Below are 26,525 nucleotides of genomic sequence, written 5' to 3'. Positions count from 1 at the left end.
ACTCAAACTTGCACCAAACAAGTATCGTCACCAGTCAAGCCCAAAGCGCGAGACCTTTTCGCTTGCAGCATTGAGATCAATTTGTGCTTTTCGCCGCCGATAAAATATTGGGCAGTCTCCGTTGCTACACAGAACATCATGACAAATGTCGCCCATACATCGCTGGCATTCAGTCCACAAAGAGGAATAAGCCTTTTCGAGTTTGACCATGGTGTTCAAGTTCTTTGTGTAGTGCTCTGCTTCTTTAGGTACACAGTAAGCACACAGCGCGCCTTCGTTGATGGGTGCTTTGCACCCCAAACATTTAAGGCGCACCTTTGTATACTTCGCCATTCCGCCTTTCTTCGGTGTTACCACGGATATCGTGCGGGTATGCTCACCAACAAACAAAGAGTTCACGGAACTTTTCATTACAGGCTCAAAGATTCTTTCCAGGGGCTTGCGAAGCATATTCTCGAGGTAGTAATTATTGTCAATGGGGATATTCCTCTCTAAAACGTACAACGGATCCTCAGCTCGTGAGTATGCAGGTTCGTTTTTCCTTCCCTTCGTAATAACGTAAGGGACACGATCACCGATAGCTGGAGCAGTTCCAGGATCCCTCTTGCGCAGTTTCTCGGCTAGAACAACGTGAGCTTGTTTGTTCTCGTAGTCTGTCTTTGTCAACGACTTCGATACGACAAGAAGAGATACATCAATCTTATTTTGCAGCAAGTCAGATATCACCTTCTTCACCATAGAAATTGCTTGTTGAAGATCCCTCTTCTTGAGAAGAAACTCAAGAACTGAAGAAATGACATTTGCGACAAGCCTGCAATTATCACGTCTTACAGCTTCAATTCCTTTGCAGTCCATCTTGTCGTACTTTTCGGTATTTGTCCACAGCAGTCCAGCATATCGTTTCTTACTTATCAGTAGGTACGGATAGTAACATTTTTCAAACTCAAGTTTGACGGGTTTTGGAAAGATAGACGATATTGCTTCCGCTGCTTCTTCACCAAGTCGCATACATTCTTCCAAAGACTTGCCATTACCAAATTTAATCATTACAGAATCCGTATCACCATAAATGACAGTCGCTCCCTTGTAACGTTTTTCAACTTCCAACCTGGTGTTGTCAATCATTTGGCGACCGTAAGCTGTGGTTGAAGCTGAAATGTCCATACATGGCAGCTTTCCGACAGATGCACCTGTGAAACCGTAGACAGCGTTCGCGGAAATCTTCAAAGCGAGCTGTCTCCCATTCAAAACTGACTGTAGGAAAGGGTCCTTCGCAGCTTTGAGGTCTTTTTTAGCTTGCTTCCGTGCAGCCAATAATTCTTCTAATATTTTCGTCAGAATGCCTTTCTTCACTGACCTCTTCACAAATGATGCCCCAGATGGGCTCTTCGATAAGTCCTCTGGCTTCATATGAGCTAGGTGGACTGGTCGAACAAGCGTGCTGTAGCACAGGTTGTGAGCCATAATGATTGAAGGATACAGGGACGCAAAATCAAGAGTGGCGATCGGGTCCTTGTAGTATCCCTTCTCTGGCTTAATGACGGTAGCTCCTTCAAACTGCGGTCCATCGCCACCTCCCCCTTCAGGGCCCGAACGCTTAATATCAGGAATGAGAAGGTCTACAAGGTGACTCTTACGATGCAACAAACTTACAACTTTGATCATGTGGCCTCTCGAGACAAGCCAGCCCAACGGAATGCCAGTGACACGAGCCATTTCCATGTAGTTAGTCAGTGACATCAATTTGTCCATGAGTCTCACAGGTAACAGCGCATCCTTTAGACAGTAAACGGCAAGCCTCCGTCGAGTTTGTTCATCACCTCTTTGGAGGTCTCCAATGATACTGTAGTGAACATCTTCTTTTTGCTGGCCTAGAAACTCGGCAGATACAGAATTCAAAGAATAGGATCTCAGTTTGTATTCTCTTGTGATCAGTTGAAGCATGTCAAAAATAACGCGGCCATGCATTGAAAAGGCATGAGATTCATGTGTCCCGAAAGCAGAGGAGCTCATCCTCGTTTTTCTCATGGTCGTTGGCTGGCCGATCATTCGACCAAGGAGGGGAAAATCAGCCACTTTGAGTTGCGCTGCGCGATCGAGGAGGTACGGAAGATCAAAGTTGACTATATTGTATCCTGTGAGGATATCTGGGTCCGTAAGCCGGACGAATCGTGCCCATGCAGACAAAAGCTCTTCCTCGTTTTCATAGGAAACAACATCCGCCCCAACAATTGCCGCACAGCTCTTAAGAGTGAACACAACCTGTGCAATTGGTTTCTTGTGGCCGTGATCCCAGACGTAATTCGCGATTTGAATGACTTTGTCATGTTCCGGTTCAGGGAAGATCCCTTTTCGCCCGGCGCATTCAATGTCAAAGGACAAGCGACGTAAGGGGGCTGTTCTCAGCCATTTTCCTTCGGGGTTGTGTGCGATGATGTCGTTCGCATGGACATCTATTTCCACTTGCAACAGAGACTTCTTATGCTCCGTAATAGTATACTTTCCAGCCGGCAAGGTGAGCCACGAACATCCCACGAGACCAACCTCAATCATAAAGCGCAACAAGTAATCCAATGTGCTCTCAAAAGTAGGCAGCTCAGGCAACTTAGCAGTTACATCATTAGGTTTCTTTACCGATAAACCTCCTCGCTGCAGAATTCTAGCGACATCCTTCGTGTGCCTTGGGTTGAGAAGTGTGATCTTATAAAACTTGACCTCCGGGTCGCCAGGAATAAAATACATGATACTGCGCTTTGTAGTAATCTCAACATTCGTCACAACAGTCCTGTCCCTCGGAACTGTCTTGTCATTCCACAATCGGCGATTGATGGCTTCAGCCAGGGCCTCAGGCTGAATCCCATCGGTCACGGGCAAGTAGAAGTAGTGATAGAAATGGTGCACCCTGACAAGCACGGAGCTCCCGCCCTCGGTCAAACCAAACATGTAAATGACAGCAGCACCATTCTTGTCCTGGACGTTTGCCAGGGAGGCGTCCACCTGCATGACAACAAGGGGCTCCTCTGAGTTTGTGGCGACATCTATGGATGGTCTGCGCCATTCATCGCGCTCCTTCAGGAAGACAGACGTTCCCTCGAGGTCGGCGACAGCTAGTGGCGGAGGTTGCAGCTGCGTTTCTTCGGCAGGCTGGTCGTCTTCGTCTTCAGGTATGGGATGGTGGTCGTCAAGGTCGTCCATTGGGTCGTGCTCGGGCGACTCTTGCTCCGTCTTCTGCTTCTTGGCAGCCGGTTGCTTCATGTTGGGGAAAGGGGAGACTCCAAAAGAAGCGTGTCGGTGACGACGGGAAGCGGCACAGAGTTTTTGTTGACGCGGATAGTGCTGCGGCTGTCTCCCTTGGGTTTGTATATCGATAAAGCAAGCGCACTGGAGGCTGCTGCGGTCCGGCAGTAGGAGCTTGTCGCTGCCATTTCGTCTTTTTTGGCGGGAAAATGTGGGCCCGTTCAGGATCCACACATGGGAAATCTTCTCTAAACTTACACGTGTGCCATTTGTACAAAGTAGCAGGAGAGCTCGGGAGCGCAACATCGCCGCGAGTGTACAAGTACACCCTTCTTTGCAAGCTCGCTGTGTGTTTACAACTTGCATAAAGATTATGCCGTACCATGGGTACTTAAGGCGCAACTATTAGACCGCGTCTCGAAGCTCAAGAACAGAAGAATTCGCCTCGCTGATCGTGGCATGTCAACCCTATCGGGTTTGCGATTTTCATCTGGGCAAAACTTTAAAGCAACGGGCACACTTGACCTTGTACAAGCGACTCCAAAAAATCGTCCCTACAACTCAGAAACCGACTTCACCTTGTCAAGAGAAAATCCACCTCAGTCCTGCTCAACAACCCCCAAACAAAAGCACCTCTCCGCCTATCCTACTCAACGACTCACTCCTTCACTGGGACAACAAAATACCTTTTAAAAACTCTTATTCGACAATAGCTGTCGCACCACGGGCCGCCAATTCATCAGCCGACACCAGATCTTCTGGCAGGATGAGCTTCAAGTCCTTCTTGGAAATCATACCGTTGCCCTCTTTGCCCATGGCTCTGTTGAACAGCCGAATGGATGCGCGCATGCGAGCCCTGTCGACTGCGTTTCGCACGGTTCTGGCGTTGGAAAAGTAAGGCATGGACATTCTCTTCTCAACGTACGTCCTAAACTTATCTGGCGCTCCATCCGCGAACTCGTACTCGAGGTCCCTCGTCATGAACTCGGCAATCTTCACCAGCTCATCCGCCGAATAGTTCGGGAACTGAATGTGATTTCCGATTCGGCTGCTCATACCAGGATTGTAACCATAGAACTTGTCCATCCTGTCCTCGTATCCTGCCAGAACGACAATGAGATCTTCCTTCTGAGTCTCCATGACATTGAGGAGAATCTCAATCGACTCCTGACCATAATCTTTGTCATTAGCAGCATTGTACAAATAGTAGGCTTCATCGACCAGCAAGACGCCCCCGAACGCCTTCTTCACAACTTCCTTCGTCTTCGGCGCTGTATGCCCCACATACTGCCCCACCAAATCGTCCCTCGTCGCGACAGTCAAATGACCGGAACGGCAGTACCCCATCTTGTTGAGCAGCTGCCCCATACGCATCGCGACAGTGGTCTTTCCAGTTCCCGGGGCGCCCGTGAACGACATATGCAAACTCGGAACTGCGGTCTCCAAGCCAAGACTCTTGCGGAGCTTATCCACAATCAGCAGGGCAGCAATCTCAGCAACCCTGGTCTTGACGGGCTTGAGCCCCACCAAGTCATGATCGAGCATATCGAGTTCCTCCTGCACGCCCGCCTCATACATATGCTGATTGACCGAGCCGACCTCCAAGTCGTCCGGGATGGCATCTAGGGCATCGATCTTGCGCTGGCGTGCCATGCGCTTCTCCTCCTTCTCGCGGAGGCGGCGCTCGGCCTCTTCGCGGTTCTTGCGGGCCTCGACGTCCTTCTCTTTGAGGGCATCGGAGAGGCGGCGCGTGACGGGGACCTCGTAGCCGTCGTCGCCCGCGTCCTGCTGCATGCGGACGCCGCGGGCGGGCCGGCGCGGGGAGACGGCGACGCGCGGCGCGACGGATGCGCTCAGGAAGGACGTGGCGGCGACGTTGACGAAAGCCATGGTGTGGGGCGGCGAAGCGGTGCCGAGGGGGAAAGTCCGAAAGTCTGGTACGACGGCGGGGCGGATGGGCGGGGTGGGAGATATGCTCACTGTGGAGCAGGGTGGCCTGCGTGGTTACGTTGTGCGCGAGGTTGTGTACGACCTCGGCGGGGGGAGGTCGCATTGCCGTAGAGTTGTGGAACGATTTCCTCCACTTGGGCGAACGGGGTTGGCAGAGGGGCGTGGGGAGAAACCGGTATGCCTTTGGAGGGGCGGGAGTGGGCGCGGGGCCCATTAAGAGGCGCCGCACCAACCGTTTGGGAGGGCGCGTGGCGGTTGGAGGAGTGCACGGCAGCAAGGCATGTCCGTGGGAGGCGTTTTTGGGCCATTCACCCTGAATCTCGGCCTGCGGGATCCGATAGAGGGAGCGGATTGGAACACTTGGCGGATTGCGCGTGCATATCTTCCGGCGGCGATCTCGGAGGGCGGAGCGAAGGGATGGCAGGCCCATTACGCAACGCCGTGCGTCGCGATCGAGACCGCTCATCGACGTGATCTGCCTTCCTCACGGAGCCTGTGCAATCATTCCATCAGTCCATCAGCACCCAGCATGCATGACGTGAATTGAGGCTTAACCTTATGGGGCGCAAGTGTAACGGTAGTCTACACCCTAACCCTTTTAGGGCTGATACAGTGTCCCAGCTCGTAGGTTACATGTGTGCCTATCGAAGAGTGCGACTGTGGTGCAAAAAAAGGGAGACACCACAGTAGCATTTGAGTGAACAAGTAATCAGAGACATACCGCGAATAAAACCTGTCTCATACTCATACTGCGGTACAGTATGTGGCCGTTGCGTTACGTGTAGTGTGGCCTGATATACTGACTTGTTGAAAGAACGTGACAGAAAGAAAGAATGCGCGCGGGAGCTATTACAAGAATAAGCTTCATGTTTCCCTGCCTTCTCGCCAAGATCAATCACAAGTACTAGAACAGGCCAGAAGGACAGCAGAGAGCTCTGAACATGTGAAAGGGTCCTACAACTGAAACATGTTGCTATTTTCGTCTGTTCCATGGGCACCCAGTTATTGTACCGCTCCATGCCCCCGCACCTGACCAGCACGTATCAGTATTACGCAACACACAGCTCCATTGCCGTTGCTGCTCACCCTGGTGCAAACTCGCCCACCGCAAACGCTAAGAAATCTTCGCACCTCAAGTCCAAGTGCCCCCAAGTTTCGACCGAGGAGCATATGCTCGAGAGCTCATTCACGTTTAGCAGCACCGGCGGCACTACACCTAGAATCTCGGTATCACGGCCTGCTCCGAGAGAGCTGTGAGGTATCACGGCCCCCTTTTGCATGGTGAGTACTGCGGTTTGATGATATTTCGTAAAAATCTGAGTGGTGGCGGTGCATAGAGGACGCCGATTGGATGGTTTCAGATTCAGAGCGACGTGATTGGGGGGTCGTATGATCAATATCCCGGGCCCCAGCTGCCCCCGTGGCCACCAGCCCAGATATCATCTGCTCGAGTCACACGGCTCAGCTCTTTTGCGGCGATGCATCCCTCTATGCATTACGCACGTTAAAAGGTCGCGTTGAAGTAGCGGTAAGCCTCTTAAACATCTTTGTAAAACGTGAAGACTACCCCTGATTGCATTCCACTTCGCGACGTTTTCCGCCACAAGCCCTCCCACCATTTCCCCGACCTCATCACACCCTGCTCACATCACCCACCATGACCTCCGCCCCCGCCTTCACTACCTCCTTCCTCCCCTCCCTGCCCCCCACTTTCCGCACCGGCTGCACCTGCGCCTCCCAAATGCCCCTACACATGACCCAAGCCGCCCCATTTCCGCCCGCATCCAAGTCGCCATCCTCCAGGTCCGGTCCCTCGTACACCCGTCGCGCCGTCGTCAGTCTCTTCGGGGCGACGTTCGGTCTATCTGCCTTCGCCCACATAGAACGCGCGATGGCCGCGTCGGACGGCCTCACGCTCTCCCGCACCTCTCTACAATCAATACGCGCGCGCGTCGACGACATCGACCCGCTGATCGCCGCGGCCAAGTGGGACTCCGTGCGCACCGTCCTCGCTTCCCGCCCAGTCGTCGGCGTCAAGGACGTGTGCAACCAGCTCCTGAACGCTTCGTCACAGGACGCGGGCGGCGCCATCGTCGGCTTGAGAGAGGACTTGCAGTCCGCCATACGATTGTTAGATACCAGCGTTTATGCAAACGTGTTCATTGGCGAGGATAGACAGATTCTGGGCACGAAGGTCGACTACGACGTGCCGAAGATATATTTAGGCGACGTTAAGGATGCCCTGGATTCGTTGATCGATATTGCATCCAGTTGAGCGCGGCGTAACCACGCGCATAGCGGACAGCGGTGAACGCGTTCTTTTCGCCCTCGGGACGTTGCGCGACGTTATGCGACTGTATACATAAACATTTTTTCATCCAGTGCTGGACTGTTTAGTCCACGCACCAAGCAAATTCACTCGCTGTAGAAAACGTCCCCATCGAGCCTAAAAGTTATCAAGTTTACTTTCATCTCCTTCACAAAGGAATCTTCCCTTACTAATCGCCGACAGTCAGTTCCCAACTGTGGTTCGAACTGAACTGATTTTTACAAAATACATACACATACACACCCTCTTTCGAGGTTACACGCTGGAAGCATCTTGAATTCAAGCGCCCCATGATCACGTGTCGCTACTCCGGCTCCGTCTTCGACTCCTCGAGGGCGTCCGCCAATGTCCATTTCGGCCGCTCCTCCTCTTTCTCCTTCCCTTCCTTAGGAGGCAACTTGTTCATTAACAACGACAGCTGTCGCATCAGCCTCTCCAACTCCGATTGCCGATGTACAATGGGCTGCTTCTTCTCCTTCGGGTGATGATGTAAGTAAGCATACACATGGCCGTTCAACTCCTCGGCAAGAGATTCGCGGTGCTTAGTATCCAGCTGCTCAAACATTGGGGACTTTTCGGGGTCCATGTATGCTAGCAGCGGAAGGTAGTCTTGCAGCAATGGAAGGCCAGACGGCATGGATTTTCCAAGAGGGGCTATGCTGTGGCGCGCAAAAGATATGGCATCAATTGGTTTTCGTTGCCGCATGAGCTCGACGAAGTGTTGGCAGAGAAGACGCAAGTACACCTTTGGGAAGGCGTCTTTGACAGTAGTGCTAGAAACTGAAGATGAGGGGGAGGAGAGCAGGGATTCTGCTAGTTCGATGCCGCCGCAGATGTCGCCTGAGAGAATACGATCCATCATGGCACGGCGCTGGTCGAGTTGCTCGAGCTCGACGGGTGTTATGCTGGGCATTAGCGGTGCTTCACTTTCGGCGGGGGCGTCGTCTGACATGGTCGTGTCAGTGGGTGAATTTGTAGAGGGTGTGTGGCCGTTCTGTTGGATCTCTACTTCGGGATCGGAGGCGACAAATGCAAGGGCTGTCGTGCAGTAGCAGTTACGTAGGAGGTAGGAAAGCACGAGTCTTCGAACTAGACGGTCGGGGAGGACTTGTGAGTCGGCGGCGTTAGTGGGCATTTGCGGAAAGTCATTCTTCTTCTTGGGCGACTTCGCGTCTTGGTCTGGGGTGGTCGAGGTGGCAACGGGCACAGGGTGGGTGTGTTCGATTTCCATCAAGAGCGTCGAGCATACCAAGTTGTAGGGAGAGGGCGTCGGGCGAGGATGAAGATGTGTGGGCTGCACGGGAGGAGCTGACAGACTGGGGGAGATGTTTTGGGGAAGGCCGGCTAAAGGTGGAGGAGGGAGTAAAAAGGATGAGGCTGCTGTTGTGGCGCAGGGGGTGTACTGTGGTGTGGAGATTTCGTGAAGGGCCAGTCACGCAAGTATTGCTCGTGCTGACTGTTTTTTTTTCAAAATTTTTAGAAGGGTGTCACAAACAGGATGAACGCCAACAGCGATATTGATCTACCTCACCAAAATGAGGCTCTGTTTATGTTATGTAAATGGACCTCTGTTTAGACCGAGCCTTAGAGAAAACTGCCACCAAGATTTTTACACTCAGTTCGATGACCAACTGCCTATTCCGGGATCTGTTTACTAGGATACTAGATTACATCCTTGTGCAGCTACTGCTTCAGTGAGATACTTCGATGACATCGTACCACTAAAAGGCTCTGTCTGCAAACCGCGTTTCGTCAAAGAATGCAGCCTCGACTGTGTTTTCTCCAAATCTGCGTCCCGACATTGTCGCATGGGCTCTTTCAGCCTCTTCCTTGGACGAATATTTCAGAAACACTCTTCCTACGCCCGCCTCCATTGCTGGTCCATCACTCGGACGCGGAATGACAACACTTTCGAGCTTTCCAAACTTGCCCCCTTCTTCTTCCATATCGTCCTTGATATCTTCATATTCTTCATCATTCTCAACCTCTTCCCTCGTCACCACGTTTCGTAGTTCCACTACAGTTGTAGAAGACGTCAAGAGTGCGTTTGCGCTCACAGGCGCTTGAGAGACGATTGCCTCTCTCGCAACTCCTGTTCCCATTGACGCATGCGTTGCATTATGCCCACCAGACGAATTGGATGCACGTCGGACAGTCAACGTCTTGTCCCCTACCGACATTCCATGTAAACCAGAGCATGCCGCATCTACTGCGCTTGGGTCCACGAATTCGAAGAACGCAAATCCCTTGCTCATCCCAGTGCTCGGTTCTTTGATTAGGTTAAACGCTGCAAGCGGTCCGTAGGTTTGCAATAGACTCTTAATCTGATCTTCCGTCAGATTGTACGGAATGCCGCCGATGAATACCTTATTTGGGCCATCGCTCACCTGCGTCGATACAATCCCCAAAACTCCCGGATTAAACCCATCTGGTGGCCTTGGATTTCCCGCTAACGCAGCGTTGTAGTCGTTTGGTCGCCGCAGGCGCAGAAACATGTCCCTGAAGCGCACTCCATCAAGCGCGAGGCCCGCCGCGGCTTCCCGAATTGTACGCGTTTCGATGAATGCGAAACGCTTTTCTAGATTCATGTAGACGGATATTACGGGGTCGCCCTCTGACTCGACACCTTTGGAGGCTTGCAGCGCGCGATTGAAGAAATCGCCGATTTGCGAATCCGTCGTGTCCGGTGGCAGGTTCCCTACGTACAACCTTCGGGCGTGCCGTGAGACCTGCGAGGGGAGCTGTGACCCTCCAAGCGCGGAGGCGTCACCCCCTGTGTGTGGGACGTGATCCTTGCCTGCGTGAACCGCTATCTGACCGCCGTGGCTGGGGGCCATGTGTCCCACTCTTCCATTCATTCCTATGCCGTGAGGGTTAAGCAATGCGCGAAGCGCCTCAACGTTTATCCCGGCAAGGGGGCCAGTCTCTCCCTCCTTGGGCGCGTGCACAATATCGTGAGGACCTGGTACATAACCGCGAGGGCCTGCGTCACTTGAGCGAAGGGGAGGAACAGCCCCTGGGCGAGCGACGGGCTGGCCGACTGAGGATGCGGCACCTGGTGGTGGCATCGGGATGCCGTAAGGAGGTTCGCGAACATCCCAAAGAGTAGGACGGCGGCGGCGTGGGCCGCTAGCTTTGCGCTTTGATGGGCCGATGCTTTCTGGGTCGTGGCGATCGGAGCCCCTCTCGCGCCGCGGACTCAGGCTGATGCGGCCTTTTCCTGAGTCTATTTCCATGACGGGCAGAGGAATATGTGCCCTTTACAAGATTGTCTCTAAACCCGTTTCTTGAGCGGAAGCTTCTCGAGGGGCACGAAATGTTCGAAGGTTTCGGAACTCATCGTGTTGAAGGGGACCGAGTTACGTCTGATGTGGCCGGGTACCGGGCTTGAAACATAAACGCAATTGATGATGCGTGGTGGACGACAACTGGTTTATATTTTACCATTTTCAGTTGATTTTCTGAATCGCCGCTCCCGGTCCTGGGTTTTGTATCGGCCAGCTGTTCGATTACGATAGACAACGGCGAGAATCTTCTGTGTTAAGCTGCAGTCCCACTGCAGGCAATGGGCATCGCGGACGACGCACAGGAGTTCGTTTGATGTCGCAAAACGCTGTAGCGGGTGCCTCTGGCTCTGTAACTTGGCTGATGTCATCCGCATCGGTCACCGCGTCGTTCTCGGAGGTCTCTCTTTCGAACCGCTTCCGTCTGTAGTTTGGCAACTTGCTAAAGAAATATTCATATTTCTATGAACAAATGTGTGCGCCTTGAGACGTATCTTTGCCTTTTGCCAGTCTATTCCTGCAAAGCTGGATTCAATATGGATGAGGCAAAAGCCCTCTACGTGATCCTTCTCAGATATGAGGTGCGTGAACTCCGTCCAGTCGATGTTGCCAATGTCTTCCCGTTTCGAATATCTCCATCTTGGACAGCTTCCATCATCACTGCTTTGCAAGAACTGCGATATGCCGTTCATTGCTGACCTTGCATCGATGTGAACTAGTGCAGATGTTCGCGGATCTTCTTCACAAAGAATCCTTTGATTTATGTCATCCCCGCCATGCGCCGCAGTTGACCACTGAGGCAGCTTCCCTCTGTACATCGCGTTTTCGAGACTGTGGAGTCGTTGCATTGCTTTTGCGGATGGATAGTTCAAATAAGAAGCTTGCCACGACACTAATGTCTGCACACAACTGACCAGGATGCCTACGATCACACTGAGCATAATGCAAATACATGCTGTGCGATGTATTAAACGCTGCAATTTGCGTTTTCTCTCTAGCCTCAGTGCTCCGTGCGATGCCGTAGTCTCATATGATGTATCGTCGTCTTTCTTGTGATGATGAGTTGGATGTGGTTGAAATACTTCTTTGACAACGTACGGCACAACATACGCCACCAACATATTCAGCACGGGAATGACATAGAAAATAAATCTCAATTCCTTGTGAGGCAAGAAGGAGTACAGACCCACGAACAAAAACGCCGGTAATGCCAGTACCAAAGGAGCCCTTGCTCCTGGCACGAATACCGAATAGAAAAGGCCACCGAGGTTTGCCCCAAGGGCGCGGGGAATAGCGTTCGTAAAATACCAGTGAAAGGGAAGTGTTCCCCAGTCTGAACTCTTATTCAAGACGACATTAAAGTAGAACACTTCCAGTTCAGGGTAACAAAGCCTCCGCCAGAAGTAAGAATCGACTAAAATTGAGGTTAAGGCTGTTCCGACCGCTGCGCTCAGTCCATAGGTGATGGTTCGGCCGATTTCAATATTCTTACAATACAGATCAACAATTAGTGTGGAAAAAATGTACAGGCAGAGCTCCGACCTGAATAGAGCGCACGCTATCGACATAATGACAATGCTTCTGTACGGCTGAGAGAAGGGGGCCGGCCTCACGCGATCGGCAAACGCAAAGTTCATGAGAATCAAAGCAAAGACGTTGGGCAACGTGCGGCTAGCATAGAACATAAGATGAAACTGCGATAGCGTAGAGACTGTGAAGATAATCGCAGAAAGACGCCCGAATCGCCAGGAGAGCGATGTTCGTATCGCGTAAAGGGATAGGACAATGAAGAATCCAAGGGTGCCTCTAGCGACAAGCAATGCAGTGTACTGGGAGATGTGGAAGAGGAAAATCATCAGGCGTGGGACTGTAGATAGAATTATAGGGCCGATGAAAGTCCGTGGAACGACGCCCGGGAACTCGACATGATCAAACTTGGAGACGTAAAACCAATCCTTATAGATCAAATCGAATACGGCTTGAATATTAAAGCTTTCCTCGACCTGTGGGGTGGGTGCGAGTTGCGATCAGACAAGGTCAGTCTTCGCAAAATCTCCATGTGACAGGAGAGTATCACATACGAAGAACATTTGTTTACGAACCTTTGTAAATGGCGTACGAATAAGGTTGATGAGCATCATGACGAGCATGGCAGTGAATTCGAGACGGTCTAGCCCCTTAGTGGAGCACCCGCGCCAATACATGCCTAGGTCTTTGGGTGAGAGGGCAAATTCAGTTTGAAAAAAATACCTGTGATTGCGAAACCGTCACTCCGAAATCTTCAAAACGTGCTTTGAAGCCAAAATGTCATTTCACTCTTGGGATACGCCGTTGAGATGGATGTGACGGAGGGTAGCAGAACTTTTCTCCTTTCGCAAACGACGTGGAGAGCATACAACAAAAATATGAGCAAGACGCAGTCTATCTCTCCCAAGATGTTCCTCGAGTTTGTACTCTTTTCTGAATTCTCCACAAATAGCCTCATTGCTATCGAGGGTAGCCATGATCATGAACCAAGCACGTGTACAGTACCTCATGCACGCCCAAATTTTTCGAATTGCCCGTGAAAGTATGAAAAGTTTAGAAACCGATGTACACGTTTTCACATGACTTTTTTTTCCTTCCTACGAAAAGGTAACTGGCACACGATTACGAATTCAGCCACCTCAACCAGGCAGTGGTCAATTTGCAACTTCATCGTACGAAGGGTAGCTCAATCATGGGAGATGACAGTGTCCCAGACGAAAACCGCAAGCTGGAAAAAATTTTCGACGCTGTCGACAGGCGAACGGCTCAACAACAAATCCTGCATAACCACATTTCTGATGGTTTCATGGCACTAGCCCGAGAGCGATACGCAAATCCTTCGTCATCAGAAAGTAAGCAACTCGCAAACATAGTCCATGGAATTGAGACCTCCTGTCATCGATGACGTCCTTGCTAAACACAGAATGTCTTATCGCCGTTTACTTCTCACTGCAAGGGCTGGGGCGGCTCATCTACGATAACAGGAAAGATTTAAAGAGTAGCGTTCGGTTAGGTGTGGAGGAAGGCGATAAAGAGGAGGCAGTGGTGATTATAACGCAGTTGGGGCATGGGACGCAAGCAGAAGACTCGCGGCCGGTAGGGACTTCGACCGGGCAGGCTCTTAGGAGAAGAGCGACTGCAGGAGGGGAGACTACTGCTCAGGGGAGGGCGAAGAGCTCAAAAGAAGTGAAGCTGTTCGCCAGCGATGTGAGGAACCAGTTCATTGCGGTGCCCAGTCCAGAGGTTCGGGAGGCGATCAAGTTTTTTCGTATGGCGGTCGATCATGCGATAGAGGTGGTTAATGCCACGGGGCAGGTGGATGTGATGATGCCGAGGACGACATGAATGAGGGTGAGGGGATGCGACAAGCTCCTTCCGCTTTTCTTGGGGCGTGCGGTGTGCATGAAAAGACATCCCTCCACGTTTTTTTTGGTGAGAGGATATAATTGGAAGCTGCCGAATGGTATTTTGGAGGCGACTGGTTATAATAAATACAGATGAACTCGGTGAAGGGGAGCATGAAGTTAGGCGTGATCAGTTTCAGACTGTTTTGTTGGACAGAGTCACCCAACCATTCAAGCTGAGAGATCTTCTTTTAGTAGAAGATGTGATAGGGATGGTGAAGGGACTGTTCGGCTTTGCAGATGAAGATGACGTCTTCAGCTGCGCTGAGAGAGGAGTGGTGGACGTAATTCTGTAGGAGATGTACACGTGTGAACAGCACGTGTGAGTTTACATTGAAGAACCTCATACTGTAATGCAAAAGGGAGCGACCGGGAGGTGTACGAAATTATCTTTACATCAAAATTCACGAAAATAGTTCAGGTGTTTTTGGAGAGGAACTATTCTGAAATTATCAATAATATATATCAGTCAACAAGTTTTGAGCAAAATACAGGAGAATTTCAAAGGAGCGGTACATTTGCCTTTTTTACGATCAGTTTCAGTGCTGGAAATCGGCCCATGGTGTCAGCCTACCGTACCATAGCCACTCATAGCCACTCATAGCCGCCGCCCCGTGCTCTAGGCTCCGGTTCACCGATGAACCCTTCCAACAGACTGTAGGCGCCCACTTTCCATACACTCGGTTCGACAACAACATCGGCTTGCGCCCCCCCTCTACCCTGTCCCTCCCCACTGGCACCTCCTTTCAAACCCATCAAGCCGCTCCTCACTCCAAAGATCCCTTCGCATTCTCCTCTCCTTTCATCGACTAGGAGACACACCACCGCCCGGTCACGAATCGGCCCGTCCGCAGCGATCTATTGCTTGCGGAGCAGTCGCGACCCGACGCGCTGCCCGGCGGCGACACCGCCTTCTCTTAACACCACCGCTTCTCCAACAAACTCCGACGCGCCATTTCCCGCGTCCCTAACTTTCGCCCTGCACAATGCTGACCAAGTTTGAAACGAAAAGCAATCGTGTCAAGGGCCTTGCCTTCCATCCCACCCGTCCATGGATCCTGGCCAGCTTGCACAATGGTGCCATCCAGCTTTGGGACTATCGCATGGGCACCCTCATCGATCGCTTCGACGAGCATGAGGGGCCTGTTCGCGGCATTGATTTCCATCGCTCTCAGCCGCTTTTCGTTTCTGGCGGTGATGATTACAAGATCAAAGTCTGGAACTACAAACTCAGGCGATGCATCTTTACCCTGATCGGACACCTCGACTATATCAGGACGGTTTATTTTCATCATGAAAGTCCTTGGATTGTTTCCGCCAGTGATGATCAGACAGTCCGCATCTGGAATTGGCAGAACAGGAGCTGCTTGGCCGTCTTAACCGGTCACTCTCATTACTGCATGTCGGCTATGTTTTCACCAAATGAAGATCTAGTCGTGTCAGCATCTCTTGATCAGACAATTAGAGTTTGGGACATTTCCTCGCTTCGGCAGAAATCTGTGAGGCCTTCCGATGTCATGGCTCAAGTACGCGGGCAGCTACCAGCTGCCGTTAATGCTGATTTATTTGGGGGGACCGATGCGGTCGTCAAGTATGTTCTCGAAGGCCATACCCGCGGAGTCAACTGGGCTTCCTTTCATCCCACACTCCCACTCATTGTCTCGGGTGCTGACGATCGTCAGGTCAAGTTGTGGCGAATGTCTGATACCAAGGCATGGGAGCTCGACACTTTCCGCGGCCATCTGAACAATGTTTCATGTGCCATGTTCCACCCGCGAAAGGAACTCGTCATAACCGACTCTGAGGATAAGACGATCCGTGTGTGGGATCTCAACCGCCGGACTTGCTTGCACACATTCCGTCGTGACGCGGACCGCTTTTGGATTCTCACCGCCCACCCGACCATTAATCTTATCGCTGCCGGGCATGACAGCGGAATGCTTGTGTTTAAGCTAGAGCGCGAGCGCCCCGCCTACCAGTCCACGGAGCAGACCCTTGTGTATACAAAGGACCGCTTCCTGCGCATGCTCGATTTCAACAACGGCCGTGACATGCCGCTAGTCGCAGTTCGTCAGGCACCAGCTAGCATCTTTGACACTGTCGGAGGTATGGGAGCGATGGGAGGAGGGTTTGGGGCGTCTTCTTCCTTCTTCGGAGGTGGCGGTGGTTCTAACAGCTCTGCATTCCAACCTCCAGCTCGGTCCATGTCGTACAATCCCGCGGAGCATGCCGTACTTCTCAGCCATGATTCTGATGGTGGTTCATACGAGTTGTACACAAACCTGCCTCGTATGGGAGCTACAGGAGCAGAGACACTCGCAGAGCCGAGAAAGGGTTCAGGGGTTGCTGCTGTGTTCGTTGGAAGAAATCGCTTTGCCACACTGGAAAAGGGCAAAGAAATCATTGTTAGAGACCTCCGCAATCAGGTCACAAAACGCGTCCCGATCTCTGTCCCAGGTGCCGATTGGTTGTTCAGTGCCGGATCTGGGTACGTGCTCGTGCGATCGGATGAGAAGATCGTGCTCATGGATTTGCAGCAGCGAAAGCAGGTCTCTGAAATCGCGGCTCACGCGAAGTATGCAGTTTGGTCTGAGGATGGGAAGCGCGCTGCACTTTTAGGTAAGCACGTTATCGTATTGTGCACGTCCAAGCTGGATCATCTTGCCACCGTGCACGAAACCATTCGAGTCAAGTCCGCAGCGTGGGATGATTCTGGAGTACTGCTGTACACAACGTTGAACCATTTGAAGTACTGCTTGCCGAATGGAGACAATGGCATTGTTTCCACGCTACCTCAGCCAATCTACCTAACTCGTGTACGAGGCCCCGCGGTGTGTTACTTGAACCGAGAAGGCAACCCTGGGATCCTTCCGATCGATCCGACAGAGTATGCGTTCAAGCTTTTACTTTTGCGCAAGCGATACGATGATGTGAAGAGAATGATCTCACAGAATCGACTTCGCGGGCAATCCATCATTGCATATTTACAGAAAAAGGGATTCCCAGAGGTTGCCCTTCATTTTGTCAAGGATGAGAAAACTCGCCTCGCCCTTGCGTTGGATTCTGGTGCGATTGATGTTGCTCTTGAGGCAGCGGAGGTGCTCGGCGAGCCTGAGGCTTTTCAGAGATTGGCGACAGAAGCTCTGAGCCAGGGCAACCTGGAGATTTTCGAGCTCTGCTTGCAAAGAACAAAAGACCTGGACAGACTTGCCCTTTTATATGTTATCACAGGAAACCTTGAGAAGCTATCCAAGGTTGGGAAGATCGCCGAGTCACGCGGAAATCTTGCAGCGCGGTTCCAAATCGCTATGTACCTGGGCGATGTCGCAGGGAGAATCTCTGTACTGAAGGACTGCGGGCAAATTGCGCTTGCCAAAGTGACGGCGAAAACTCACGGGCTCCACGATGAGCTTGAGGAAATGGGCGGTTTGGATGAGTCTGATGTAAACCTGGGCCTCAATGCTGCGGATAGCCTTTTGATGGTGCCACCGACCCCAGTCGGCACTGATGAGATGGTATGGCCGCATCTTCCTGTGGCTCGCGGACTTTTCAGTCGCGATCCTGGAGCTGAGGGTGACTTTGAGGAACCGACTGGAGACTACTACGAGGACGCTGCGGCGTTTGAGGCATCAGAAAGAGACGCAACTTGGGATGACGACCGGCATGCCACGTCTGCCGCTCCTGTTGATCCGTTTGCTGTGGGTCTCGGCGGAGATGATGGCGGGGCAGCGCAAGGAGACGACGCTTGGGGTGGAGAATTTGACATCGATGATGGCGAGGTGGAAGAAGACGGATTTGGGACTGAGGACGCCAACGAATTTCAGGACGGTTTTGGTGAGTCAGGACGGGGAGCTGCTCGCGGAAACGAATACTATGTACCGCCAACTGCTGGTCTGGGGCCTGCTGGACGGTGGACCAAGAGCAGTAGCCTTGCTGGGGAGTATGCCGCTGCCGGTGCATTTGAGGAAGCAATGAAGGTTCTCGCCAAGGAGATTGGGGCGGGGTCTTTCAGCAAGATGAAGGAGGCATTTATGGGTGCGTACGGTGGGTGTCGCAGTGTGATTGACGGGTCGCCGTCGATGCCCGTAACGACTGTGTACATTCCCCGACCATCAGCACCAGAGAGTGCTGCGATGGCTGTGACACTGCCACTTTTGAGAGAACGGTTCCGGATGGGACAGCAGCGCTTCCAGGGGGCCAAGTTTGCTGAGGCGATGAAAATATTCTCGTCAGTTTTGAGTGCGATTCCACTGGTTGTAGTAGGAAGCTCAAGAGAAGCGGAAGACGCGAAGACTGCATTGGGAATGTGTCGTGAGTATTTGATTGGTCTGCAACTGGAAGCAGTTGGGCGGAGTGCCAAGGCAGAAGGAAATAGTAGTCGACAGATTGAAGCAGCTGGGTTGTTTACGAAATGCAGGATGGCACCGATCCATGTACAACTTGCATTGCGTGCAGCTATGAAGCAGGCATTTGACACTCAAAATCTAATTCACGCAGCTGGTTTTGCGCGGCGGCTACTGGAACTGTCACCAGCAGCAAAATTGGCGCAGAATGCGCGACAGGTGATGCAAGTTTGCGACCGTAACATGTCGAACAAGGACGATATCCAGTTTGACGATAAGAAGGAATTTGTTGTGAACTGTGGTACGATGAGTGCTTTGTACAGCGGTGAGACTAGCGAGGAGTGCGGTTATTGCAAGGCATGCTACGGAGTAGAGTCGAAGGGAATAATTTGTAAGATTTGCGGGATTGGGTCGATTGGTGCGCAATGCAGTGGCCTTCGGGTGTACCGTTGAAGAGGGGAGCAACGAGTGACTAATAAACAAGTATGAAGCGGTTTGCGTTGATGAGTTTTTAGTTGCTGAGCTTGGCAATGGCAACAAAGATTAGCAGCTGAAGGAGCATTGTTGTATGCGATTTGGGGATGACGTCGATGACGCGTTGTTTCAGACTGGAGTGCAGTATGGCACGGGAGAGTCTAGATGGCAATGGTAGGGGAGCACGTGGGCAGAGTGTAACGGGCGTTGTAACAGCGTTGTAACCGCATTGTAACAGAGCAGTGACAGGGCTGACAGTTATTTTGCAAAAAATGCGGGCGGGGGGTCGTGGGAGAAAAAACAATGACGACGGCATTCATGTCCCTTCCATAGTGCTAGAGTTAGTGACGACGGTAGAACGTAGGCTACGGTGCCTCCCACTCCATTTCTATATCAGAAGCAATTCAGGTAACACTTTTTACGCCATATTTAGCTGGCTACGATGGAATACATTCGAGCATCTCCACCGGTGAAGCTGAAGTATCAAAAAGTTAAGAAAATACAGTGCGCATTGAAAGGACACCATTGAAACCTTGAGCTTGCACAAAAATACGAAAGGTATGATAATGAAAAGCAGCTTCAAATGAAAGGGAAGAGACAGAGTGAAAAGAAGCTGCATTGGTTTTATTAGAGCAAGGCAACCAGTGCGCTAATTTATAGCGCACATTTTTAGCCATGCAGCGCTCTAAACAATGCGCAACACAACCAGTGCGTCGCTATATGTGGCGGCCCGCAAGGGGCCGAGTAGTAGTTTTTCCTCTCGTACTGCACGAGGGCCATCCATTTCGAGATGGTCTCAGAAATAAACAAAAAATCGCATCCTGATCCTAGCTCACATAGCTGTGGTATTGTAACCTGGATGCCAATTACACGTTAGTCTTGTGTATCGAGGTGCGCTTCTGACGTCCGGAAGTGTAGACGCGATGCTCGAAACTCGACGACCGAGAAAAGGGGAGCGGACGCGAATTGTTTCGAAACACGAAACAAGATGATACGACACACACACACCGCCGGAAAACGCGGGCGACGGGAAAGTCTTTATGTATACTGTACGCAAAACAACTACAGAAAATTCAATAAAAAACAACAACAATTGCAAGCGAGCATCACGTGGTGTGGCAAATTACGCAACGTAATGTAGAACGGACATAAGGCCAGATCCTGATCGCCCCGACTTTTAACATTCCCTCTTCTTTATCCAGAGCTTGCCTTTGTACGGAATATCCATTGCTTAATAGGAGTATCGTCGACTCCATTAAGCAATATGTCCTCAAGAGCCTGATTAGGCTTACCCTTAGTGAGTCCATCAGCTGGATTGTGCTGTGATCCTACGAGCCCAACATGAGATATTTCTTCGCGTTTGTAGGCTTTCTGTAAAGCTCTTAGGTCAACCATTACCCTTCTCTCGGATGTTGAGGACGATTTTGTCGATACGTCAAACATGGACTTCGATTCAGTGAACATGTGAAGAGGAACCTCCATTTTGAATACAGTCTGTAAGTCACACTTTAGCATGTAAACCCTGTCGCAACCTTCTGCCAATGCGTAAACCTCTCCTCCGATTACAGACCGGACAACTCTCTTACACTTCTTACTGGAGAAATCCAGAATATACCACGCATTACTGCGATCGCAGAGCAAGATTATGAAACCCATCTGCGTAGACAGGTAATCATTGTTGGCAAACGAGGAGTCCGCGTACGTTCGAAGATGGAGAGTTTCCTTCCTCAGTGGACGATATACCATACATCTGTCAGCAGAAGTCTTCACGGTTGCGATACCTTTATTGAGTTCACGTATCTTCTCAACTGAAAATTTAGGTTCTGGAACCTGCGCTGCTCGGTTGATAATGAAAGCCATGTCAGGGCGTTTTAGTCCGATCCATGCCACCATTTCACGGTAAGAACGAAAATAGTCAAAACTGCAATTCATTGCGATGGGCTTAAGCTTTGATATGTAATCGGTCTGACTGACTGAGAAAACGTTATCATCTAGAGACTTTAAGTGCATCCCGAAGAAATTGAACTCATCCCATTCACGCGGCTTTGACTCAAAGCGTTTAGCTGTCTCCTCCGTGAGCTTCCTCATTTCGTCATTACCGGCCATAGCCTTATCATCGACATATATAGCCATGAGCCCATCGACATCTTCGTCGTTCGGCTTCAGATAAAGAGCCGAGTCTCCGACCAGCAGTACCAACTTGAGATCCTTCCTCAGGTGATCATGTATGGTAACATTCCAGTATTCTCCGGCATCTAGAACACCATAAATATGGGTTTTCAGTTTCAGGATCTCATTGTCTCCCAAAGCAAAGAATGTCCGGTCATGCGCGTTTAGAGGCATGTGTATATACCTTGTCAAGTCTTGTTCATTTTGCAAGTAAGCCTGACGAACGTCGTCTGCATATATTCTAAAGCCCTTGATCGCTGCCACCGATACCAAGATGCGAGTTGAGCTGGCTCGAAGCGTAGTAACGTTATGAACAACGAAACCCTTCTCTTTGTCTTTGTGACCTTGGGCTACATACCTAGCAATTCTGTCACACTGGGCGTACCATAGTTCTTATATGCAAGAAAAAAGCGGCCTCACAAAACATTTGCATCTTCCGGAACTCCATCTCGGCTGGTGATATCCCAAATGTCTCGTTTGTTAATTCCTTCCACTTCTTCCGCTTTGGCCACATCGAACGCAGGTCCCTTACCGCGGGAGTCGTTGGGAGCCAATACTTTCGTGATGTCGATTTCGGCGGAATTATCCACTAGCCAGTCTTCAGGAAGAGATTTGTCCATTCGCAACTCCTCTAAGTCCTGTATATCTTTCTGCATCTCGTCGTCTCTAAGGTCAGTAAGGGTGTTCTTCCAGCGATTAATAACATCTTTATCGTCCAGAGGACTTCGCAAGCTGGTGTGTAATGGGTGTTCTCCGGAATGACGTTGCGATTCCTGCTCTGATCGGGTAGTACGATGTACCACCTGCCCGGGGTCATCTCTAGTGCCGTGTCTGTCGGCAGAGACTTCGGCAGTTCCATCAACTTCGTTAGTAGGCTCATCAGTTGGGGATGGTTTGTGGTACAGTTTCACTTTGTCGACAGAGTACTTTGATTGTCTCCCATTGACGTCAAGGTGGCACACCTTGCCATTTTACGTCTAGCACAGTGAAAGGACCAGTCCAGCTATTGATGGGCTTCTCCCTGTAAACAAGAACCTCGGAACCAATCTTGATGTCCCCAAACGAGGAAGCGGCTCCTGGGGCATTACTTTTCAACGCCAACTCAAGCTTAGACTTCGCAACAAGTATACTCATCTCCGACCTTGCAGCGGCCATGGCTTTCTCCCTCTGCACTTAGGTCGAAAGCTCCGTGGGAGCGAACGGAATACGCGGGAGAATACCAAAAACCAGTAAGGTGGGCACTAGCCCGTTGGGTCCAACCGTATCGTTGAGCGCTTTCGTTGATAAAACCAGCAGATCCTCATCGGGTAACTGATGGTTATCTGCTTTAGCCTTGTTGAAAATGCGCCGGAGGAAGTCTTGATAGGTCTCGCCAACGTTAATGGCGTTGTGGCTTTCCACTCCCGATAATTTGAGAACGATCCCGGCCAGTTTTGTGACGCTTCTCCAGTACTTCGAACGGAATTGCGGGCCCTGATCTGCAGATATGATGTCAGGATACCCCACGTACATTGAAACCCACATTTCGCGAAAGGTGTTCCAGGCGGTCTCAGCTGTCTCGTTCTGCAAAAATCGTGCAGAATTAAACTTAGTATCTCTATCGACCACATGAAATACTGGCCTTTGGTTCAGGAACATGAGGTCCATGCAAACTTCGCTGTTTAAAACAATGTCTCCGGAAGGTAAAGAAATTTTGAATCGATGCGGAGATGTAGCATACCGTTAACAAGGGTCACAAGTTGCATCTAATCGTTCCAAGTCCTGTAGTACTTTAGGTGAGGCTGTTGCCGGGTCAGCTCTTCGGATGAGTGCGTACAGCTTCTCCGGTTTTGGATTGAAGAAGTGTTTATGCACCTTGCGCAACTCAGCTTCGGTAAAGAGAACACGAATTTCCCCATCGTAGTAAAGATGGCCACGCTTCCTGACAAGCGATACTTTCCACCCGTCAGAGTTAGACGAAAGCGTCTGTCTTTTTGTGTCCAGAACCATACCGTTTTCGGTCATCGTGTCCAGCCCCAGAAGGAATGGAATATCGATATTGACTACCTCAGTCATCACTGGAATGTAGTAGTCATTCGAAATGGAAACCCGTATCTCGATCGTCCCAAGCCCTGCGTGTCGATGAATGCCAAAGCAAAAGTTTGATCTCACTTCTGATTGCACCAACCTCAACGGAATACCAAAAAGCTGGTTGTAGATTTCAGCTCGTGGATTACCGATCACAGTCTTTTGCGCAGCCGAGTCTATGCAGGCTCCTAGAATTCCTTTTAGTACACGTTTGCATCCTGGTAGTTGATGAGGTAGATCTCGTTTTCCGTTTCAGCAGGCTCGGCTACTTCCGAGATGGTGACTTCCTCTGTCGTTTCGGTACTCAGGAGAGATTGGAATATCTCAGCGTCTGACCTATCTTTCTCCTCATTGTTATTGGCCAGGAGAGAATCATCTAATTGCATGCAGAAATCTGCCAGGACCTGATGCACTGCGTAAGTTCGACCTTTGTCCTTCTTGGAATAGTAGCCTACCTTGCGCGTCGCAGCCTGAGCAACGTTGAGAGGGTGTGGACAGTGCTTGAGTACATGGTCCGGCGATTCGCAATTGAAGCAGCCCTGAATAGACAGCGGATTAAACGGTTTCTTCAGTTTACAATGCGACTCTTTGTCCTTACCCCTGCGGAATGTTGACACATCTTTCAGGTATTTTGCTTGCCCCTGGTAGAAGACATTTGAGGTATCGTTTTGTAAACCTTGATACCCCGTTTCAGCCTTATCCCTTCGCATAGCTAGTTTTGCTTCCTTAAAGAGTTGAAGCGTTGCTTCGAGCTCACCGTAGAGCATATCTTCTGGCTCCGCGTCCACATCCCTTCGCGAGGCGGACGAAGTAATTCCGCCTCTCTTGTAGCTCTTCTTATTCGATGAAATTCCATTTCCTTCTGCTGATCGTCGGTCGGAATTTCCTGAATGGTTCGACGAACCGTCGCCACCATTTCCTTCTGAACCGTTCGACTCCAAATTTGAGTCGAAATTTTCACGGTCATCACTCCAGTGGCCTTTCTTCTTTCGGCCTTGGCCCGTCTTGGAACTTCTCCTCTTGGAGTCCCTAATTCTGACAAACTTGTCCGTCTTCGTTCGGTCTTCAGGCTTTTCTTCGCCGGAGAGCGGCCCTTCCTCTAACCTTGGGCCTGACCGGCCCGCAGCCTGCTCAAGGTCCTTGAGGCGGCGCGCGGCGCGGTCAAATTTATCATCGATGCTGCCACTTGTTTTGGCCAGAGTCTCCAGGGCCTGATTCGCGTCTCGCCTCGCTTCCTTGGCGGCGAGCTGCAGCGATTCGAATACCTCCGGCTCTCGGCCCTTGGTCGCATCGGTTAGCGAATTCTCGACGAGAACCACGCGAGCGGTCAGCTCTTCCAACGCGGCGTGGAACTCGGAGGTTTGCAACTCCAGATTGCTTGTGCACGTGGACTAATTCAGCCTCGAGATCCTTCTTCGTCTCCTGGCGAATTTCGCCAATCATCTTCTGTAACCTGGTTTACAGGTTATCCTTGTCGGCTTCAATCCCGGTCGGGGATTCTTGACCTTCGGGATCCGTGGCCGTATTGGCCTGCCTTCGGCTGCGAGGACCTTGCGAAATCCTCGACGCCCTTGCCGATCTGCTTCGGCTCGCCCCGGGACCGACGTCTCCCGGGGCGCTTGTCGACATGGTTCGTCACAAATTAACGAACTTAAACAAAGCAGAAAAAAAGGAAAACTACAATACGTCAAATAAACTTACGTCACCGAGACCACTTATGTAATGAGTCTCCACGCATGTAGTTTCTAGGTCGGGTCTCCTGTACACAGGTTCTAGGTCGGGAGACCACTTTTGTAGTGCAATGTGCCTGGCAGGCCGCGAACACAGTCCGACGGTCAAACAAAAAGAAGAAAAACGGCAACAGAAACAACCACTGCCGATGGCACGCGCTACGGAGCGTTCGAGACTCCCTTTCCCCTTGTGTAGGCTTGCGGGCCACGGTAGCTCAACTCCGACGGGGGGGTAAGGAAAGATGCCCGGCCCGGGAAGATAATGGTGGTAGAGACTTGTGAAGACTTGAGTGCTCGGCGAGTGCGGGTTGAGCTTGTGTACGAGAATGTAACCGCGGTTCGCTGGGTTGTAAGGCCAATGCTCGACGAGCGTCTTCAGCACCTTGCGTATGATTCAAGGTCTTCGACGGGGGCTTGTTCAGCACTACCCGACGGGATCGTAACCGTGTAGCAGCGCTACTACGGACGTGTTGCCTGATGGCAAAACACCGACACCAATGCGATCGCAATCGCAGCTGATGGCACTAACACTGTCTTGTATGATAAGACCTTCGAAGGAGGCGTCGTTGCAACAGCCTTCCGACGGAACAGGACACTGTAGCAGCGCTACGACCTACGTGCAGGCCGATGGCAATCACACCAACACCGGATCGGTCGCGTCCGACTCCAATGGAACCAACACAATTAAGGGAAAAATAGATGTGGAGATAGAAAAGGATATGAATTAGAGATAGAAAAGGTAAAAGGATAAGTAAAAGGGGACCCCGAGCAATAGAGGATGTCGTTAGCAGCGTAGAAGTGAAGCGCGTCTGCTATGCTATATAGCCCGGCCGGGGCGAGTACAGTAGCTCCCGACTCTAGATTCTAGATCTAATTTGTAAATAGAATTAAATAATTAAAATAATCGTGCGCATCGTTGCACACGTGTGTCCTCCAGCCCGGACCACAGTATCCAACTTTTTTCCTTTTCTCACTTCCTTTCACCCCCTACCCGAGACGGGTATTGCACTACAAAGGGGCCACTGTGAAACTGGCCCAAGCCGGCCCGGTGCGAACTCCCTTCGGGTCGTGATTAGGTGTCGGTTCGCTTCTGCGGCGCCCCAAGGGCTACGAGACTCCCTTCTGGAATTTCCTCCGACCCTTCTTGGTCGTCGCCCCGTTTCCGTGGGTTGTACCTTTTCCTCGCAGCGCAAGCGGGCGACGGAATCGCGACGGGGTGCGACGCCTCCGCAAGGAGGCATTCGACTTCGCGGTACCCCTCCAAACTCAGACACACGGTCTAATTCCTTCAAGCCCTCCGTGCCCTTTCGGGAGCCCTCGTTGTTCCTGTCCTCTGAGGAAGGCCGGCACACCCCCATGTGGCAGAGGTGAGCAGGTGACTTCTCTTACGTACGCTCGTCCTGTGGTCGTGTCGCTTCTCCCGCCCCTTTCGTAATTCTCCTGCATCGGACGATTCCCTCCCACGTAATGATTAGGAGGCAGGCCCGCCGCCGAAGGGGCGTGGGTTACGG

At 51.2% G+C, this 26,525-nt stretch overlaps 8 protein-coding genes; 3 read left to right on the top strand and 5 right to left on the bottom strand.

Annotated features, from left to right (window-relative positions):
* Positions 1-27: 27 nt before the first annotated feature.
* Positions 28-2,943, bottom strand: CHC_T00007205001 (hypothetical protein). The gene has a single exon (XM_005710691.1). The coding sequence runs from the start codon at positions 2,941-2,943 to the stop codon at positions 28-30; it is 2,916 nt and encodes a 971-aa protein (XP_005710748.1).
* Positions 2,944-3,516: 573 nt separating this feature from the next.
* Positions 3,517-5,031, bottom strand: CHC_T00009083001 (Protein cbbX homolog, chloroplastic). XM_005710690.1 is given in 2 exon segments: positions 3,517-3,936; positions 3,937-5,031. The coding sequence occupies 1 exon segment, from the start codon at positions 5,029-5,031 to the stop codon at positions 3,937-3,939; it is 1,095 nt and encodes a 364-aa protein (XP_005710747.1). The 3' UTR covers positions 3,517-3,936.
* A 1,813-nt stretch (positions 5,032-6,844) lies between these two features.
* On the top strand, positions 6,845-7,597 carry CHC_T00007204001 (hypothetical protein). XM_005710689.1 is given in 2 exon segments: positions 6,845-7,462; positions 7,463-7,597. 1 exon segment carries the CDS (start codon positions 6,845-6,847, stop codon positions 7,460-7,462), a length of 618 nt encoding a protein of 205 aa, XP_005710746.1. The 3' UTR covers positions 7,463-7,597.
* Positions 7,598-9,237: 1,640 nt separating this feature from the next.
* Positions 9,238-10,752, bottom strand: CHC_T00010332001 (U2 snRNP auxiliary factor large subunit, putative). Its single transcript, XM_005710688.1, has one exon. It carries the CDS (start codon positions 10,750-10,752, stop codon positions 9,238-9,240), a length of 1,515 nt encoding a protein of 504 aa, XP_005710745.1.
* Positions 10,753-11,180: 428 nt separating this feature from the next.
* CHC_T00009193001 (Dolichyl-P-Man:Man(7)GlcNAc(2)-PP-dolichyl-alpha-1,6-mannosyltransferase, family GT22) lies at positions 11,181-13,004 on the bottom strand. The gene is made up of 2 exons (XM_005710687.1): positions 12,903-13,004; positions 11,181-12,803 (listed from the first exon to the last, which is right to left on the bottom strand). Exons 1-2 carry the CDS (start codon positions 13,002-13,004, stop codon positions 11,181-11,183), a joined length of 1,725 nt encoding a protein of 574 aa, XP_005710744.1.
* A 132-nt stretch (positions 13,005-13,136) lies between these two features.
* CHC_T00007202001 (hypothetical protein) lies at positions 13,137-14,704 on the top strand. XM_005710686.1 is given in 2 exon segments: positions 13,137-13,367; positions 13,368-14,704. The coding sequence occupies 1 exon segment, from the start codon at positions 13,137-13,139 to the stop codon at positions 13,365-13,367; it is 231 nt and encodes a 76-aa protein (XP_005710743.1). The 3' UTR covers positions 13,368-14,704.
* Positions 14,705-15,217: 513 nt separating this feature from the next.
* CHC_T00008629001 (Coatomer subunit alpha, WD40 repeat-containing protein) lies at positions 15,218-19,081 on the top strand. XM_005710685.1 is given in 2 exon segments: positions 15,218-19,027; positions 19,028-19,081. 1 exon segment carries the CDS (start codon positions 15,218-15,220, stop codon positions 19,025-19,027), a length of 3,810 nt encoding a protein of 1,269 aa, XP_005710742.1. The 3' UTR covers positions 19,028-19,081.
* A 4-nt stretch (positions 19,082-19,085) lies between these two features.
* On the bottom strand, positions 19,086-19,364 carry CHC_T00007201001 (hypothetical protein). The gene has a single exon (XM_005710684.1). The coding sequence runs from the start codon at positions 19,362-19,364 to the stop codon at positions 19,086-19,088; it is 279 nt and encodes a 92-aa protein (XP_005710741.1).
* Between the last annotated feature and the right edge of the window lie 7,161 nt (positions 19,365-26,525).

Source organism: Chondrus crispus, genomic scaffold, assembly GCF_000350225.1.
Source record: "Chondrus crispus Stackhouse genomic scaffold, scaffold_66, whole genome shotgun sequence".
Lineage (NCBI taxonomy): Eukaryota > Rhodophyta > Florideophyceae > Gigartinales > Gigartinaceae > Chondrus > Chondrus crispus.
This window is presented reverse-complemented; position numbering and strand designations above follow the sequence as displayed.